This window comes from Oncorhynchus tshawytscha, linkage group LG01 (assembly GCF_018296145.1).
Source record: "Oncorhynchus tshawytscha isolate Ot180627B linkage group LG01, Otsh_v2.0, whole genome shotgun sequence".
Taxonomy (NCBI): domain Eukaryota; kingdom Metazoa; phylum Chordata; class Actinopteri; order Salmoniformes; family Salmonidae; genus Oncorhynchus; species Oncorhynchus tshawytscha.
The window spans coordinates 46,518,908-46,539,438 of NC_056429.1; the positions used below are offsets into that span (position 1 = coordinate 46,518,908).

At 43.0% G+C, this 20,531-nt stretch overlaps 1 protein-coding gene across 1 annotated transcript; it reads right to left on the minus strand.

The window, feature by feature from the left end:
* Nucleotides 1–8,028: 8,028 nt before the first annotated feature.
* Nucleotides 8,029–14,120, minus strand: LOC112261536 (paired box protein Pax-6-like). Its single transcript, XM_024436962.2, has 8 exons — nt 13,804–14,120; nt 10,646–10,784; nt 10,141–10,308; nt 9,902–9,984; nt 9,533–9,689; nt 9,323–9,393; nt 8,951–9,095; nt 8,029–8,813 (listed from the first exon to the last, which is right to left on the minus strand). Exons 2-8 carry the CDS (start codon nt 10,731–10,733, stop codon nt 8,746–8,748), a joined length of 780 nt encoding a protein of 259 aa, XP_024292730.2. The 5' UTR covers nt 10,734–10,784; nt 13,804–14,120; the 3' UTR covers nt 8,029–8,745.
* Between the last annotated feature and the right edge of the window lie 6,411 nt (nt 14,121–20,531).

Genomic DNA, 20,531 nt, shown 5'->3' on the forward strand with positions numbered 1-20,531 from the left:
TCACTGCAGGCGCATATGATCACACCAGTCCCGCCACCCACTTATCTACCAATCCATCTCGTGACAGGCATATCCTTTTTTTCAACAACAAAAATGACTCCAACCAGATACAATGGGGTGTTATCAGAACTACACATTATTTCCCACAACAATTTACCTTTTTTTCCGTTCTTCTGGACCAAAGCACCATATCCGCTTCTACCAAACATAACAGCTGCACATATCCACTCTTTTTTTCTTCTTTAAAGTTTTATGGCAGACTACACCTATTGATGTATTGCTGCCACCTACTGTACGGGGTCTTCTTTTATATTACTGCGGTCCGCAAATAAATGCTATAAGTGCATGCCGCCACCTACTGTTTTGGCTGTATATCAGCCCAAATAATTAACCAAATAAAACTAAACTAAATAAACCAAACTAAACTCAATGTACTAATTTATTCAGATTAAACTGCGAACGCCCATCCACTACCGGCTTTGTGGCCTGAGAAGGAAGAGCATCTTCGGAAAAGTCCTGGAAACCCAAAAACCTTTCAGCCGCAGATACTATTCTGCCCTACCAAGCAAAAAGGCAGTAACTCCTCATTTGGCCAAAAATTATGTCATTTTTGCTTCATTAAATACATGCTTAATCATATGGACAAGTATCCTGCCTCGTATTGTGTTTTAGAGAAAATGGGGGTCATATTAGCAGTAACTGCAATAAGTTAGTGTGAAACCAAGGTAAATAAAAGCAGTTTTTCTCAGTTCCACGATATGAGCAGTTACTGCCTTTTTGCTTGGTAAGGCAGTATTATGTCCAGTTTCTTGGACATTTTGTTCGTTTGTACAGTACAGTACAATTAATCACATGTGCAATAAAGACCATAAAATCCACCATCAGCATATCAGTTTCCCTCAACTGTTGAACAACACTCTGAATCTCCACAGTCTGCAGAGCATCCACCGCCACTTCTTCAGCTCCCTTTGCTCCTTCAACTATTTCATGTGCCAACGTGTAGGAGACCTGCTGTTTTGAGCCCAGTACTCCCTGTTCCTCCTCCCCGCACTCGCCCTGAGGTGCGTGTTCTCGGCCCAGTATCACCAGCGCCGGCACCACGCACCAGGCCTACAGTCCTCCTCGTCTGTCCAGAGGTGCTAGAGTCTCCCATCTGTCCAGAGGTGCTAGAGTCTCCCGTCTGTCCAGAGGTGCTAGAGTCTCCCGTCTGTCCAGAGCTGCTAGAGTCTCCCGTCAGCCAGGATCCGCCAGAGCCGCCAGTCAGCCAGGATCCGCCAGAGCCGCCAGTCAGCCAGGAGCCGCCAGTCAGCCAGGATCCGCCAGAGCCGTCAACCTGCCTGAGCTACCTCTTAGTCCTGAGCTACCCCTCAGTCCTGAGCTACCCCTCAGTCCTGAGCTACCTCAGTAATGAGGCACCCCTCATTCCAGGTGGGCCCGTTGTTAGGGTTACTAGGCCAAGGTCGGCTCCGAGGGTCGCCACTCAAAGGACGCTAAAAAAGCGGACTAAGACTATGGTGGAGTGGGGTCCACGTCCCGCGCCAGAGCCGCCACCGTGGACAGACGCCCACCCAAATCCTCCCCTATGGGTTTAGGTGTGCGGCCGGGAGTCCGCAACTTTGGTGGGTGGTACTGTCCCGCCCTGGCCTTAGTTATCTTTGTTTTCTTTCTTATTATTTTGGTTAGGCCAGGGTGTGATATGGGTGATTTGGGTCTTGTCTAGGGTTTTTTGTAGATTTATGGGGTTGTGTTCAGTTTAGGTGTCTAGGTAAGACTATGGTTGCCTAGATTGGTTCTCAATCAGAGGCAGGTGTTTATTGTTGTCTCTGATTGGGAACCATATTTAGGCAGCCATATTCTGTGGGTATTTTGTGGGTGATTGTTTCCTGTCTTTGTGTTTTATGCACCAGTTAGGACTGTTTCGGTTTTCACGTTTATTGTTTTGTAGTTTGTTCATGTTAAGTGTCTCTTATTAAAGAACCATGAACTTCAACCACGCTGCGTTTTGGTCCGCCTCTCCTTCCCAGGAAGAAAGCGGTGACACCAGTTCCCAAACTATGTGGGGTCGCCTGGTATGAAAATAGGTTTGCAGGAGAATTTTCAAAATCCTGAATTTTTTTAATGAATTTATCTAGAAGATCAAATTCAACCAGAGAGCGCCCTTAGATCATGGAAAAAGACTTGAATGAGTCTAACACTTACACACATGTATTATAATAATCTAATGATTCAAATTAATTTCATACAATCCCATGGTATCAGACCTATTGTTTCAGGACTGTAACATTCTAATCATTTATTAAAACATATTTCCTTATCACTTTGATATTACTGGCCACAATTGATATGGTGAAAACGATGTGTGGGGAGGCAGAGGCACAGGATCTCACATCAATGCCTTTGTCAGATAACACTGTTGAACAAATCATTTATGCTGTTACTAGCAATCAAGAGGAAACTCTGACTGAAGGTGAAGTTTATGCTCAACAAATGGACGTTAGCTGTGAGGACCAAGATGCCCATGTATTGACTTTGGTTTACTGTACATGTCGAGGGATGCTATTCATGAGGACATATTGTTCTGTCTCACAAATCCCGAGTATAGAACAACACTAGATGTGTGCTGCGTGGATATATTGACGAGAACCAGATTCCAGGGGATCGAATGGTGGGCTTTTGCATAGACGGGGCTCCATCTATTACTCTCTCTGCCTTATGGACGCATTGTATGATACACAGAGAGCTACTGGCGGCAGAAGAGCTGAGCACAGACCTCGGAGACATACTGCAGCAGGTAACTTCGATTGTAAACTACATCATCAACTGCACGCACGCATGTTCGCAAAACTAGGTGGAGATATGGGATCAGAGCATGACAATGTTCTTTTTGTTATCGAGGGTGAGTGCAAAACTAGGTGGAGATATGGGATCAGAGCATGACAATGTTCTTTTTGTTATCGAGGGTGAGTGTTGGAAAGATTTTTCACATTGAGAGAGGAACTGTTGTCTTTCACAATGGATGTAAAAAACAAACAAAAAAACACGTTGACTTTCTATGTAATGAAAAGATCATGTGTTTCCTTGCCTATATAAAATACATACAGTATTTGCAAGCATACAAGGGAAATACAAAAAACCGAGTGATCGATTCAGGGGAAATCATTCTTATTGGAGAGTCTTTCAAAAGCTAACCATGCCCCCCTTCCCTGGCTGTGCAGGTTTCTAACAGAAAACAACATTTGTAAGTGTCCCACACGACTGATGACTGCTCAACTCCAACGCTTGGAAGAGCACTTTGGGACCTACTTCCCAATCCATTTGACTGTGATCCTGGCTCAGTTGACATGTGGGTAAGGGAAATCGAACATCTGATCGAGCTGTCATGTGACCGAATGCATTCACGGGTCACTACGGAGGAGTTTTTGGCTGCAGTCCAAACACTTAAAAGACACACGTAGGACCCTCAGCCCTCAAATTAAGTTCTGATGACGTATCATGATGTCTGACGAGTATACACTTGCAGGGCGAGGGAGGAAGGAATGGTTTTTAAATGGACCGCTCTTGGCCCGGAAATTTGTCACTCGTTCATCCCGCGATGATTGTGTTTTCTGCCACCGGTAGCTTGTGGGTGCTTTATATATGCTACAGTCAATTATGATTGCATGTCTACTTATATGAACTATATAATTATTAATATGCCTACTGTATGATAGCTTGCAAATGAATTCGCTAACTGACGTTAGCATGCCTAGCTGGAACTTCTGAAGAAGGAACATTTTTTATTTCTACAATTTCCAAAAGCTAACCAAACAAAAACATAATTACTTTTAGGAGATGTGTTTGTGCCGTCATGTGCATTAGTAGCACAATTTCTAACCTTTTTACATTCATTTTTACTTAAACATGTATGCTGACTTCTCCGTTGATGTTGTTTTTACATTTTGGCTGACTTTCCTTAGCAAATGTACAATCATCGCGAATTGAATTATGGGGAGTTTACGTTGAAAACTTCTCTTGCTTTGCTCATCATTTGGACCGCCATCCAAGATGGTGACAGGGATTCCCCAAGGGCATGAGGCGAGGGTAAAGTGGATGAGGGTGTGTCTTTTCTGAGTTTGAACTGCAGCCTATGTTCCTGTCTCAAAGGGAATACCATGCCGTCTCCCTCTGAGCAATAATGCCGCGTACAAAACAACTGGGAACTTTCAGTGTTTTTAAGACAACTGGGATCTCGAAAAAAAAATCTCAGACTGAGAATAATCCTTTTGAATGGTCATTCCAACTCGGGATCTCGGGCCTCTTTCTAGAGCTCCGGCTTTCCGACCTGAAGATCACTGACATCACCATCAGTGCTCTAGTCTGCATTAAAACCAAATATCGATCCAGTTTGGATGTGACAGCAGAGATGAGGTGCGCACTGTTGACCCCGCCCCCTGACTTTTGAGAAGCTCTGACGCGACATGCGTCACGCATACCCATCTCATTAGTGGTGGTGAGATAAGATTATGTCAGACTAATTTCCAATTTACTTTTATAGCCACACATTAAAGGTATGTGAAGGTGAGTTGAGAAGACGATCAGAAATAATATTAGAATGTTTTCCAATTGACTCCCATAGCCCCAAATGAAAAAGTAAACATTGGCTGTTAATTACAGAATTCTTTTTGATGTGGTTGGGGTCCTGAGAATGTTCAGATATCAAAATGGGGGTCATGGGCCAAAGAAGTTTGGGAACCCCTGAGCTACACAATCTTTTCACAGCACTTCGATACAGTTAAGGCCAGAAGTGATTTTCGTAGCAGGTTAGGAGAGCTAACCCCAACCCTACTCCTTTTCCTAACCTTAACCTAAATTTCCTAACCTGCTATGTTAATTATCACAATCTGCTGTGTAAATTCTCCCAATCTGCTAGGAAAAATTCAAGTCTGGTCGTAGCTGTATCTAAGTGGCGTGAAAAGAGTTTCTCATCTCCTTACAGTAGTGCATTCAAAGATCAATCAACATTTTTCGAACTATTGATTAATTGGATTTAGTTCAATTTTAGGTTATAAAATATCAAAAAGTAATAAAAAAAACCAGCACAGTTTTCATTATGTAATCGTACTATTTATTAGTAGCCTGTACAGGCTGTACATTTACTCATCAATAAATACATGACATGTATCTAACATCAATGGCATGGAATCGTTGTGAGGTCCAATTAATATTAAACCAATTATGAAGTTTACCACAAAAAGCAAGGTGGTGCTGTTTATGGTGATGATCAAGAGTCTTATGAAATTCTCTCTTAATTTTGATGACCCCCCCCCCCTCTCCTCCCAACACCCAAACACACACTTGTTGCAGAATCCTCAGCACGGCCCCCCAAACCCTGCCCAGCGTCAGCTTAAAATCAAACACTGGTACAAGGATTGGGAGAGGCTGTACAGAGAGAGACTGTACAGAGAGAGACTGTACAGAGAGAGACTGTACAGAGAGAGACTGTACAGAGAGAGGCTGTACAGAGAGAGACTGTACAGAGAGAGACTGTACAGAGAGAGACTGTACAGAGAGAGGCTGTACAGAGAGAGACTGTACAGAGAGAGACTGTACAGAGAGAGACTGTACAGAGAGAGACTGTACAGAGAGAGACTGTACAGAGAGAGGCTGTACAGAGAGAGACTGTACAGAGAGAGACTGTACAGAGAGAGACTGTACAGAGAGAGACTGTACAGAGAGAGACTACAGAGAGAGACTGTACAGAGAGAGGCTGTACAGAGAGAGACTGTACAGAGAGAGACTGTACAGAGAGAGACTGTACAGAGAGAGACTGTACAGAGAGAGAGAGCGAGAGAGTACTACATGACAGACAGGTTTGAAGGAATAATGAAAACACTGCTGATAAGACCATGCTCCGTCTGGAATGATAGAAAAAAGTCTGACCACCTTCAGGTTATATGAGTTACAAACAGAAGTACATAAACAAAGTACATTCAAACAAATACTGAACAGAACATACAAATAAATGCCACTGCAATGATACGGAAATATAGTGTAATTAACAAAAACATTATGGAGCTCTTTCTCCAGCCAGCCTATCTCTTTCACTAACTCGCTCTCCCTCTCTTTCTGTTGTTTTCTAATGTCTCTGCAAGGACAGTTTCCTGACTTGCTTCTTGTCGTGCTCTTCTTACCGCTTACGCCTTCACAGCCATTCCCTCGCCGTCATGTTGAACACATTAAGCAAGTCCTCTCTCTCTTTCTCCCTTTTAATTTAGCCTGGCACTCATCTTCCTGTCTGCCCAATGCCCTGTCTCGTGCCCTTCTCCCTCTCTACGTCTCCGCTCCCTCTATCTATCCCCCTGTCCTGCCCTCCCTATCTCCCCCCAAATCACTATTCCTCTGAGCCAGGACCAATGGGGAGCCAGCCAGCAGGGTGAGGCATTTCCTTTGTGACAGGAAGCTGGGGGGGGGGGTGATAGAGACTAGAGAGAGAGATAATGAGTGAGAGATAATGAGTGAGAGAAGGATGGAGGGGGTGAAGTGAGGGCTAGATGTCAATGTTGAAAATTCACCCTAGAGATACAACTCTTGGTGGACTGTGTTCATTACCATCATACAGTATAAGGGTAGATGATGTATGCTTCTTTGATTACTTTGACTGAACTCACTCTAAAACCTGATAGGCAGCAGTGCTTTTTTACACCAAGGAAACTCTTCCTGTCCTGTGGTATTGTCATAGGAGAGTGAATACAAAAACACACACAGTGACCCTTGTGAAGTTCAAGAGTGTATGTTCAAAGTTGAAAGTGGTTTGAAGTGAGGTCAAGTTTAGCTGGAGAGAGAGAGAGCGAGAGAAGTGTTTGAGTGGGCAAGACCAAGAAGAAGGGAGTAGAAAGCGGGATGGGAAAGATGTGATAGAGTGATAGACAGAGGGCCATGTTCAAAGACCGACAGTAGATAAGTGCTCTCTGATAGAAGTTGAGTTGATGGGTTGGGTGGGTTAGGAGGTAGAGACAGTCCATAGGGGATATAGTGGGGATGTGATTGTTCGAGCAGGGGTTAAGAGTGTCTTGCGTGCAACATCCTCTCGGAATTTCCATACCTCGTTAACTCTGAATCTAATTGCACAAATTTAAACATTGCCACGTAAACCCACAAATAATTCTGTTAGCATATAGGACCTAATATGGGCATGGCTGTGACTGGGTGTTTGTGTTGATTGTGAATATCAAGATTACAAGAACAGTATACGGTATACATATACACAGTTTGGGTATGTGTGTGTGTGTACATGCGCGTGTGTGTGTGCACATTCATGCCTGTGTGTGTGAGTGTGCACATTCATATGTGTGTCTGTGCGTGCATTTGCAAGTTTGTACGGGTATGTTTCATGTCCTTGAGAATTGGTTTGTCAGTCAGTCAGGGCATTATTTACAGTGGGTGTGGTGATGTGAGTAACAAAAACAGGAAATCCACAGTCACATAGGCAGGAAATGCTCCTGCTCAGTGACAGAGTGAGAAATAAACAAAAGCTAAAGACCATAGAATACACAAGCTTCACCAGAAGTCTCTGAGGGGTGGTTCACTAACATAGATCAATATGTTATTGAAGATTTGGTAAATATTCTCACATTGAAATTAGCCAAAGTCTTTTTGCGTTCAGAAAGAAAGCCACATCAGGATTCCTCTCTTTCCAGCCATTATTTCCCTGTTTGTACAGTATATGTGGTGTAAATTCACTTGAATTGGATTGATTTATTTAAAAATAAATGCAATGCACATTCCAACTCTTACATCAATCAAGCTAACTGTCTTATTACTGATCAATTACTGTTAAATAACAGGCATTGTTTTGTTTCACATTTAGATTTTATTTCTTTGTTCAAACAGCTTCACAAAAAGGGAATACACTAAAATGATTAGCAGTTTAAAGACATACACATACACGAAATGCAACTACACACATACAAACACTCACTCATGCCTGCACGTACACTCACACACGCACACACACACACACACACACACACACACACACACACACACACACACACACACACACACACACACACACACACACACACACACACACACACAGTGCTAAATGTACAGGTGAAGGAAAGGACTTTAGAAGGGGTAGGATTGCAAAAGTCCGATTGAAAGAATGGAATGGAGAGAGGAGGAGGACAAAAATATGGCATCACAGTAAGATCCTTATTCACTAGTATTGGTTTTTGATTGTCTTCAACTCTCCTAGGTCATTGGTTACACTAATCCCTGCTGGACTGTCATTGATTAAATGAAATCCATGCTTGACTATGATTGGGGATTTCATTTCAATGCTTGATTGTCTGTTTGATCTGAACAAACATCAAAAGGATTGAGTGAGTGAGTGAAAGAGTGAGTGAATCTGCTGGGATCCAGTTCCAGTTCATCATTTGATGGCATTGTACGCTGAGATCAAGCTTAATTGTAATTACTAGTCCAGTACCAATACTTGATTGTCATCGGCTGCTTCAGGCCCATACTAGATTGTCATTGGTGGTTCCATGGCCCATCCATGATTGTCATTGGCTGTTGCAGGTCATTGATACTTTTATTGGTAGTTTTTGCCATTATTTTAGAATGACTGATTGTAATCGCTTTGGATTGTAATGGATTGGGTGTTTGCGTATCTTAGTCTGTCACAGTCACAGTGAATAGGTGGATCTTCAGATACTGGCAGGTTTGGTGGTGATCTAGTGTCATGCCGTAACTGTGTTATTCTCACTGGAGTCTGGTCCAGTACTGACCTAAGTCCTGCTCACTACCCGACACACCAGGAGAGAGATATCCTGGGAGACAGACAGAGAGAGACAGAGAGACAAAGAGAAAGAGAAACAAAGACAAGAAGGATGAGTTGGCAAAGTGGCACCTAAACTAAATGCTAGATCTTCACAGACACACATGCACACATGCTGCAGAGACTCACCTGTGTTGGAGCTGGCAGAGTGAGAGGGAGGCAGGTGAGGAGAGGGGTAAGAGAGGGAGTCAAACTTCCGGGCCAGGGGGGGAGGAGAGGAGGGGGAGGGAGGGAGCATGCAGGGGTAAGAAGGAGCGGACTGGGGTGGCAATGACTGGAGAGACAGAGAGAGAGCAAAGAGAAGAGGAGAGAGGGACAGGAACAGGACATGCAGGAAGAGAAAAGAAAAGAGAGAAGATTGTTAACCAGTGATAGGACTGATGAGACAGAACAAAGATTCAGTGAAAGTTTTGGTTGAAAATGAAGGACCAATAGTCATGTTAACAATGAACGACATGGGGTTCATAGCACAATAAAAAAAGAAACATTTGTTGAATTTACCTGCATATTGGAGAAGACTGAGAGAGAGCCGTAGCCTGAGAGAGAGTTGTCACTGCGACTGTGCATTGAGGCTTCATCAAGAAACACAGAAATGTTTTAAAATAATATTGTATACAGTAATACACACACATACACGCATACTGTACATTAACACACAAACACACACTTGTACCCCTACAAACATATTTCAAAAAGTGGATGGTTTCTTACCTGAGCTGTTGCCATGGTGAGAGTGATAGACACCTGTGTTGAAGGAGGTGCTGAGGGGGGCGTGTGCCTGAGAACAGGAAGTCCCGCCCCCTGACCTCTTCTGATTGCGCAATTTCTCCTCCCTCCTCCATTTGGCTCGCCGATTGGAAAACCACACCTGTCAATCAATCAATCAACCAAACTAACCATTCAGGTGTGTTTTTGTTGGAATATAACAAATATATGAAAACTGGTGGTCCCAGAGGACTGGTTTGAGAACTGCTCAGGTACACTTTGGTAGCTGCCATACTCTAAACTGGCCACTAGAGGGAGTAAAGGATAAGAATAAAGAGACGGAGGGTTAAACAGATGGAGTGAACGGTTGGTTACCTGAATGCGAGCCTCTGGAAGGTCGATTTTAGCTGCCAATCTCTCTCTGGCAAAGACATCTGGGTAATGTGTCCGTTCAAACTCTGTAAGGTGGAGAAAATTTTGTCAAGAAGCCCACAATGTTTCACATTAACACACACATGCCCGTGGCATTAAACGTAGCTTTTCCTTCATGTTTATTACTATAATTTAATTGACTCTCCACAGGCCTCAACTGAAGCCTGGGGCTGGGGTTAGACCTTTCTCCAGCGCGTCAATCTGCTCCTGAGTGAAACTAGTGCGATTCCTCTGGAGCTTTCTCTTCAGCTGGAGGTGATGCTGTGCGTCCTCTGCCTCATCCCTCTCTCTTTGCACTCCTTCTCCTCCTCCTACCATCCGCACACTCACGTCATCCACCACACAGCCATCTAATGGAAAGGGGGAGAGAGATTGTTCTAGAACAGAAGGATAATTGAAGCTCTTTTCTTGGTGAAATGAGTGTGTGTTTGTGTGTGTGTGTGTGTCTGCCTGAGTGTAACAAGCGTTTATGCATTCTCCATATCTCCACATGTACGTATACATTTCACTGTTTTGTGTTTGTGCACTCTGTCTCTGTAGGTGTGTGTGTTTGTGTGTGTGTGTGTGTGTGTGTGTGTCTGTGTGTGTTGTAGCTGTTGACACACTGTTTCTGCTCAGTCGTGGAAGATTCTCCAGCTCACCCTACGCTGACTCCACAAGTCACACAAACACACACACTATCTGTACCGTGCTGTGTTGGTTGATGGTACCAGTTGTTTGGCCCAGTCCAGCTGGAGGTGTTCTGTAGATTCAGCATGCTGAGTTTCTCACACATAACACTTCCCCTTCACCTTCTCTCCTCCAATAAGAACACAGATCAGAACTACTGGAAGATGGGGAGGAGGAGATAAAGAGAGGTGGAGGAAGAGGAGAGAAAGGTAGAGGAAATAAGTGATAAGGTACATACACTACCGTTCAAAAGTTTGGGGTCACTTAGAAATGTCCTTGTTTTTGAAAGAAAAGTAAATGTTTTGGTCCATTAAAATAACATCTGATGGATCAGAAATACAGTGTAGACATTGTTAATGTTGTAAATGACTATTGTAGCTGGAAACGTCTGATTTTGTTTTATGGAATATCTACATAGGCGTACAGAGACCAATTATCAGCAAACATCATCCCTGTGTTCCAATGGCACGTTGTGTTAGCTAATCCAAGTTCATCATTTTAAAAGGTTAATTGATCATTAGAAAACCCTTTTCCAATTATGTTAGCACAGCTGAAAACCATTGTGCTGATTAAAGAAGTAACAAAACTGGCCTTCTTTAGACTAGTTGAGAATCTGGAGCATCAGCATTTGTGGGTTCGATTACATGTTCAAAATGGCCAGAAACAAATAACTTTTTCTGAAACTCATCAGTCTATTCTTGTTCTGAGAAATGAAGGCTATTCCATGCGAGAAATTGCCAAGAAACTGAAGATCTCGTACAACGCTGTGTACTACTCCCTTCACAGAACAGCAAAAATTACCAGAATAGAAAGAGAAGAGGGAGGCCCTGGTGCACAACTGAGCAAGAGGATAAGTACATTAGTGTAGTTTGAGAAACAGACGCCTCACAAGTCCTCAACTGGCAGCTTCATTAAATAGTACCCACAAAACACCAGTCTCAACGTCAACAATGAAGAGACGACTCCGGGATGCTGGCCATCTAGGCAGAGTTCCTCAGTCCAGTGTCTGTGTTCTTTTGCCCATCTTAATCTTTTCTTTTTATTGGCCAGTATGAGATACAAATTTTTCTTTGCAACTCTACCTAGAAGACCAGAATCCCAGAGTCACTGTTGACATTGAGACTGGTGTTTTGTGGGTACTATTTAATGAAGCTTCCAGTTGAGGACTTGGAAGGCATCTGTTTCTCAAACTAGACAGTCTAATGTACTTGTCCTCTTGCTCAGTTGTGCACCGGGGCCTCCCACTCTTTCTATTCTAGTTAGTGCCAGTTTGCCCTGTTCTGTGAAGGGAGTAGTACACAGCGTTGCACGAGATCTTCAGTTTCATGGCAATTTCTCCCATGGAATAGCCTTCATTTCTCAGAACATGAAGAGACTGACGAGTTTCAGAAGAAAGTTCTTCGTTTCTGGCCATTTTGAGCATGTAATCGAACCCACAAATGCTGATGCTCCAGATACTCAACTAGTCTAAAGAAGGACAGTTTTATTACTTCTTTAATTAGCACAACAGTTTTCAGCTGTGCTAACATAATTGCAAAAGGGTTTTCTAATGTTCAATTAGCATTTAAAATGATAAACTTGGATTAGCTAACACAACGTGCCATTGGAACACAGGAGTGATGGTTGCTGATAACGGGCCTCTGTACGCCTATGTAGATATTCCAGTAATAATCAGCCGTTTCCAGCCACAATAGTCATTTACAACATTAACAATGTCTACACTATATTTCTGATGAATTTTATGTTATTTTAATGGACAAAAAATGTGCTTTTCTTTCAAAAACATGGACATTTCTAAGTGACCCCAAACTTTTGAATGGTAGTGTACATTTGGAGAGAAAGAGAGACACACACACTTGTGCATTAGCCTCCCACGGCAACACACGGGGAGTTCATTACAAACACACTCAGTAATTAGGAGCTACATCCCCTCCACTCTGACACTGACTATACACACACGCATGAGAGGAGAGAGTAACACTGTCAGCTACCATTAACCACACAGGCAGAACACAACCCCAGACACTAACTACACTAATGATACACAGTCACAAAGTAGGGACCAAAACACTCACAACATTACACACATTACTATACACACTCTGACTATGATGCACACACAGACAGACGGGGAGCGTAAATATGTATGCACAACACTAAAGCTATACTAGTGATACAGGGGAGCAGAATTACACACCTGTAATACACCTGTAATTCTCACAACACCACTACTCTAACCTTAAACCTAACTTCACATTCATATGGTGCACTGAAAGGAGGGACAAAAGTACATACAACAATACACACTGACTATGTGTGATAGTGATACCGGTATACATAGAATTGGAGCAGAAATACTCACAACACTGTCGTTAACACTGTAACTATACTCTAATGACACATGATGATGGAGAAATAGAACAACTAAACACTCAATGGACATTGGAGAAATACACAACAATAGGCCCTAATACAGTAGCGATGGAAGAGACTAACAACTCACAACACTGGACACACATTGTGGGGTAAAATATGTCCTAACACTATACACTTCACTTTACAGTTGATTCATTGATCCATTAATCAAGTATTAGGATTAAGACTGGAATAGATGGGGATGAGACAATTAGAAGAAATAAATCCTGCCTTTTATTCAAAAGTTGTGAGTGTGCTGTGCATTGATGGATTCCCAACAATGACTGCAACCAGGTATCATAACCAGCACAGAGCCATACCGGTTAAAAGCACAAGACACCGGACAGGCAGATTTCATAAATCATTATTAGCAGACCTTTAGCTTGAATACATACAAAGTAAAGTGGGTAAAGGTTATACATTACAGAAGAAGAGGAGAAACCCTGAAACATCAGCGAGTGAGAGCTAGTTCTCTGGCCATATATTCATAAATCTTGCTAGAGGGGTGTATCTCTACCTATTTTGGCTCACAGTGCCTTTCCGTATGTCTACGTCGAGTCAAAGATCAAGTTATCTTGATTCCGTGTGGTTTCACCCTCTCTAGTCTAGTTGGTACTTTTGCTATCTCTCACCGTCTGTCATAAATAGTTCCGTTATGTTTCGTTCAAATTTGTCTTGTTCTCTTATTCGGTCTCTATCTGTGTCTGTCTCTCTCCTGCAACATTAGTGTTGGTTGACAAGTTTAGTGAAAGGGCACTCACCTACTCAAGAGAGAGGATGCCGATGGTTTTCCAAACTTGCGTTTCTCTAGACTCTCCACTGTTTCCAAGGTTTCTCTCTTCCTCCTCTTCCTCTCTTTCGTTATACCCTCATCCCTCTCCCCTGACCTCGCTTTTGTTGACTGTGTGTGCAAAGAGAAAGAGAGAGCAGGGAGGCGAGCCAGAGAAGAGATGGAGAGAGTTAGACAGAGCGAAAGAGAGGAGGCGAGGGAGGGGGGAGTGGGCCAGGGAGAGAGAAACAAGTCTGCAGGCACTCTGGTCCTCGGAGCGATGGATAGAGAGGGAGAGAGAAGGAGGAGGGAGGGAGGAAGAGAGGGATGACACACAGACTCAGTGTCAGTGTCAGGTCTGGACTTAATGCCAGGAAAAGGGGTGATGGAGAGAGAGAGCGAGAGAAAGAGAGAGAAAGAGAGAGAGAGACAAGAGTAAGGAGGGAGGGGTGGTAAAGGTATGGAGAGAATGGAAGAAACGGGAAGGGAGGGTGAAGGATGAAGGGAGGATGATGATCACCTATATCAATTTTAAAACGAGGCCTAGTAACGCTTTATTTGAAGGATGGCTTCTAAACATTATTCAATAGTGTACCCAATATTATGTAAAAGCCATATAATTCATGATCTATATGATTATACATGTCCTTGTAATGAATGTTGTTAGACATGCACCGGTATTTACTTGTTTATAAATGTATAACAAATGATATAGAAACGGTCTATGAATAACAACCTACTTAATACAGGCTTATAAGCAATTCATAAGAACACCGTAGGTAAAGCTTTAAAACTGAAATGTGTTTGGCCTCATAGTGTTCCAAAGGGTTGGACTGTAGAGAGAAACTCTGACCTTTCGGATACAGAGGACAGGGAGAGAGAGACCACTGGCCCAGTTCTGGCTCTTTCGAGAGAAACTGCATACATTTACATGTGCAAATAAGAAGGAAAGGGTCGCATTCTAAGAACACACAGTTATAGCCATAGTACAAACACTTTGAGGTATACACTTTCATACACAGTACTTTGATTATTTTTTTACGCACACATACACACACACACACACACCAGTGACACCCTCACACACCAACTTGGTCAGTTGCTATCCTTACAATCTACGATGTGAGGCCCCTCCCCACATTCACAAACCCTACACAGTACAAGCTGCCAAATATACGTGCTACGGCATGTTTGGCTTGGTTTCTCTCTGACTACACTTTGTCACTCGTGACACCACATTTGCATATTTCATTGGATTAGCCAAGAGAACTAGAGAGTCCTTGACAGTACAACAATGAGAAGAGAGAATGCATCTACAGTTTGAGCAAACTTATGTTGAGTCCTGTAGGGTAATACATCTGTAATGTAAAAGAATATAGTGGAGATGTATTGAGGAGAACTCTATTACTCAAATCCCCTTTATCCATCTTTAGTCTCCATTCAGTGTCTGCTGAATTAGAGAGCTCACTATGTTTTACAGTCATAATACAGCATCTCTTGCCTGATATTCTAAAAACTACACTACAAACAGATATTTTTGGGGAGGTAGACTGGAGTGTTTGTTTTTTCGTAACCCACAAGGTTGGGGTCAATTCCATTTTAATTCAGGAAGTGCCGAAAAAAGGAGGATCCCGCACACTGCTCTTGATAGTATCACTGCTCTTTAATAAGATTTACGTATCGTCAGAAGTGCCTAATTTACTTTCAATAAGGAGGAGTTTTCACGTCTTGATTTTGGATTTTCTAATGACCTGAATTGATTGAATTGAAATACTTCTGACCCAAACCTTAACAGAAGTGCACAACTACTTCAAGAACAACTACTTCTAGAAGACAGAGAGAGAATGGAATGAGGAAGAGCATGTTGTTATTATGAAGACTATAGAAAACACAAAGAGGACTTAAGTATGACTATAATATTAGAAGAAGAAGAAAGGGGGACAGAGAGAGAGAGACGGGAGGAGGGGGGAGGTGGAGAAGGAGGGTGCCAACATGTTTTATTTCCGGTTGACAAAACTCTGCGCTCTCTGGCTCCCTCCCTTCTTTCCTTCCCTCCCTCCCATCTCAACCTCCCTCTCTCTCTGTCATTCTCTCTCTGTCACTGGCTACAGAGAATAATCTGAGGTAAGAGATAGATGAGAGAAAAAAGAAGGGATTTTGTTTTCCATAAACAATGAAGGAAGAGAATAGAAGATATCTCTGGAAATGTGTTTTAGATGTTTCTATGCATGCCGTCTTTGTGTGAGTGAGTTTATGGGCATACGTGTACACTGTATCTTGTGTGTATACCTGTATGCACAAGTGTGTGCAGGGCAGGCTCAAGTCATAAGCAGTCACTTAGAGCCCCAATCCCCCCAAATATAAACACAACATGTAAAGTGATGGTTTCATGAGCTGAAATAAAATATTACCATATGCACAAAAAGCTTATTTCTCTCATTTCTCGCCAAGATAATCCATCCACCTGACAGGTGTGGCATATCAAGAAGCTGATTAAACCGCATGATCATTACACAGATGCACCTTGTGCTGGGGACAATAAAAGGCCACTCTAAAATGTGCAGTGTTAATTGTACAACACAATGCCACAGATGTCTCAAGTTTTGAGGGAGCGTGCAATTGGCATGCTGACTGCAGGAATGTCCACCAGAGCTGTTGCCAGAGGATTGAATGTTCATTTCTCAACCATAAGCCACTTCCAATGTCATTTTAGAGAATTTGGCAGTACTCACACCTGCTCGCGAACTAATTTCAAAATCATGGGCATTAATTAGTTGGTCCCTCCTTTGCTGCTATAACAGCCTCCACTCTCCTGGGAAGGCTTTCTACTAGATTTTGGAACATTGCTGCGGGGACTTGATTCCCTTCAGCCACAAGAGCGTTAATGAGGTCGGGCATTGATGTTGGGCGATTAGGCCTGGCTCGCAGTCGGTGTTCCAATTAATCCCAAAGGTGTTGGATGGGGTTGAGGTTAGGCCTGTGTGCAGGCCAGTCAAGTTCTTCCACACCGATCTCGACAAACCATTTCTGTATGGACCTCGCTTTGTACACGGGGGATTGTCATGCTGAAACAGGAAAGGGCCTTCCTCAAAATGTTGCCACAAGGCTGGAAGCACAGAATCGGCCTACCACTTCACGGCTGAGTTGTTGTTGCTCCTAGACGTTTCCACTTCACAATAACAGCACTTACAGTTGACCGGGGCAGATCTAGCAGGGCCGAAATTTGACGAACTGACTTGTTGGTAAGGTGGCATCCTATGACAGGGTCACGTTGAATGTCACTGTGCTCTTCAGGCTATTCTACGTCCAATGTTTGTCTATGGAGATTGCATGGCGGTGTGCTCGATTTTATACACCTGTCAGCAAAAAGTGTGGCTGAAATAGCCAAAATAGCCAACTAATTTGAAGGGGTGTCCACATACTTTTGTGTATATATAGTGTTTTTAGAAATTCAATTGTGGTCTCAACTTCCTGTTGAGAGTAAGAGTAGTAGAATATTCAAGGGGCAAGTTTGAAATTTGGTTGTGCATCAGCTAGTTTTATCTTGTTATGTCAGTCATTGACAGTCACTCAATTAGCCATATCAGCTAACAATTTTTATATTGGTAAATTTGTCTTGCAAGCTATCTAAACTTGTAGTAATCATGGCCGAATACCGACCGGTCACACAGTACATGTGCCCAGGGGCCCTGACCTCCAGGGGGCCCCTGTTGATTTTGTTAATCACTTTTGCTTGTGAGGTGAGGGGGCCCAATAAAGGCTAGAGCCGGCCCTGAGTGTGAGTACTGTATATGTGTATGCCTGTGTGTATGTGTGTTACTTGAATATTCGTGCAGCTTTAGGGCACATTTTTTCAGTCTCTTGTTAGTTCATCCCTGTCACCCTCTCTCTCTCGCTCTCTTTCCCTCTCTCTCTTTTTCACTGCTAGGGGGAGGGGAATGGAGGTCACCATAGCAACCATGCCGGGACAAATTAATATCAAGTCTTTAAAACAAAACACACAAGCTTACGTGTGCATGCGGGTGTGTGTCTGTGTGTGTGTCCTTTTCCCTTTCGTGATTCTGTTACTCTGTGAATTTCCATAAAAGGGGAGGGGCTACATTAATTACGAAATATTCATTTCTAAATCCATCTCTCTCAGTTTGTCAATTTCCCCCACTCAATTCACTCTTCCCCTCCTCTTCCTTGCCTTTGTCTTTCCTTCTTTCCAGTCCCTCTCTTCCTCCTCTCTCCATCTCTTTGCTGTGGTGTGCCCCCAGGCTACAGTGTGGCACGTCCTCCCTCCATCCCTCCCTCTCCCCTCCTCTCTCACTGCCCCTGTCACCTTCAATTGCTCCATGGAACTAGACACACCGCCTTAGGCGAGGGAAGAGAGGAGCGGGAGAGGAAAAAAGAAAGAGAGGAAGAGAGAGACGGAAAGGGAAAGAGAGAAGAGAGAAATGAAACCGAGCGGAGGGAAAAAGTGTCAGACGGTATGTGTGAGAGGGAGATAGTAAAAGAAAGGAGAAAGAAACAGCGAAAACGAGTTTGAATTACATAAAAAGAGAGAGAAAGAGAGAGGGAGAAAGAGAGAGAGAGAGAGTGAGCGAGAGAGAGAGAGGACATAATAAAAAGGTGTGGTTAGAGGAGGGGATAAGAAAGTCAACAGCAACACCTGCTGTCAACCATTGTCCTGACTGAGGAGTCCAAAACTGAGAACTAATCGATTCCTGTTAACTAAGATAGCAAATTGGTTCCATTCCCAGAATGTTGTGAGAAAGTCTTTAAATTCCATGAGTTTATGAGAAAAACTCATGAAAGGACAAATTTAGTAAATAACACAATTACGTAAATAATAAAATGAAGTAGGACTAAATAACACAATTAAGTAGGATCAATTCGGAATAAGTGGGACACTTTTTGCATTTCTGTCTGCCTTCACCTCTGTAGACATTTATCCAACATATTAGTCCAACACATCCTCAAGAAGTTTCCTAATCACAAAAAAATCTAATTGTTATTTATTTCCTTAACTTACCTCATTTGCACTCACTGTATATAGACTTTTTGTTTTCTTTCGTTCTACTGTATTATTGACTGTATGTTTTGTTTATTCCATGTGTAACTCTGTGTTGTTGTATGTGTCGAATTGCTACGCTTTATCTTGGCCAGGTCGCAGTTGCAAATGAGAACTTGTTCTCAACTAGCCTACCTCGTTAAATAAAGGTGAAATAAATCAAAATAAATAAAATATTCACAGTAGGCATGACAAACCCCTTTGTGTACACTGAGTCCAAAGTATATTTTCGGTTCGCATTTGGTAGACTGGGACAGAAGGCTAAATAAACTGGGACACCATTATTATAGTCCCAATTGTACCCCAATAACAATTCAATTCAATTGTGTGTGATTAGGAAACATCTGAGGATTTCAGAAATGTATCATGTATTGGGCTAATATGTTGGCTAGATCTCTGAAGAGTACAGAAGACGTAAATGCAAAACGTGTCCCACTTTTACAGAATTCACACAAATAACAGTACTAATAACAATATTACAAGAAAACATTTACAGGACATAGTACTACAAGTACCAGAGCCCTGCCTAACCTACAGGGGGTCCCTAATGTAAACTGGATCTCATTCCTCCATTGGAAAATCCTATAAAACTGTCCCGCTTTAGCTACTCCATGCGGTCCTACTTTAGCTACTCCATGCGGTCCTACTTTAGCTACTCCATGCGGTCCTACTTTAGCTACTCCATGCGGTCCTACTTTAGCTACTCCATGCGGTCCTACTTTAGCTACTCCATGCTGTCCTACTTTAGCTACTCCATGCTGTACTACTTTAGCTAGTTGGTAAAGCAGGACAGCTAAAAAAAACTACTGAAAATTTAAACAAAATGTTTTTTATATATTTTGAGGCACTAGACCATAGTATGCACATTTTTATTTTATCCAATTGGTAGTAGTTACAGTCTTGTCTCATTGCTGCAACTTCCGAATGGACTCGGGAGAGGCGAAGTTCAAGAGCCATGCGTCCTCTGAAACACGACCCAACCAAGGCGCACTGCTTCTTGACACAATGCCCCATCCAACCCGGAAGCCAGCCGCACCAATATGTCGGAGGAAACACTGTATACCTGGCTACCGAGTTGCTAGTGCGCAATGAGACAAGGATATCCCTGCTGGTCAAACCCTCCTGTAACCCGGACGACGCTGGGCCAATTGTGTGCCACCCCATGGGCTTCCCGGTCGCGGCCGGCTGCGACAGAGCCTGGACTCAAACCCAGAATCTCTAGTGGCATAGCTAGCACTGCGATGCAGTGCCTTAGACCACTGCGCCACTCAGGAGGCCGGCATAGTATGCACATTTACATCACAATGTGGCACAGAGCATTATTAATGATCATTTTATAACCTTAACATCAAAATAGAAAACAACCTATGTGGCCGATCTTATCATGTGCTTTGCAGGTGAGCTTCCTGTTTGAAGCTTGCTCTGCCCCCCTCTATGGCTGCGTTTCAAACTCAAAGTAGACAGCCCTCGGACCTAAACCCTCAGCCCTATGCCCTTGGGGGAAACCCCGTGGCCATATTTGCCATTGGTCCAAATTATTAGCCAATCAAGGGAGGTTTGCAATGTAAGCTCCTAAACCCTTGTTTTTAATGGAGTTTGCAAGTGTCCAATTATGTTCACTTCGGGGCCTGAAACACTCCATAATTCAATTTGCAATGATTGGA

Coding starts and splice junctions, on each gene's coding strand:
- LOC112261536 (XM_024436962.2), bottom strand. CDS start 10,733: ATGTGTGAGAAACTCAGCATGCTGAATCTACAGAACACCTCCAGCTGG. Junction 9,985..10,140: donor GATTGACGCGCTGGAGAAAG/GTCTAACCCCAG, acceptor TCCACCTTACAG/AGTTTGAACGGACACATTAC. Junction 9,096..9,322: donor CAGTCTTCTCCAATATGCAG/GTAAATTCAACA, acceptor CTGTCTCTCCAG/TCATTGCCACCCCAGTCCGC.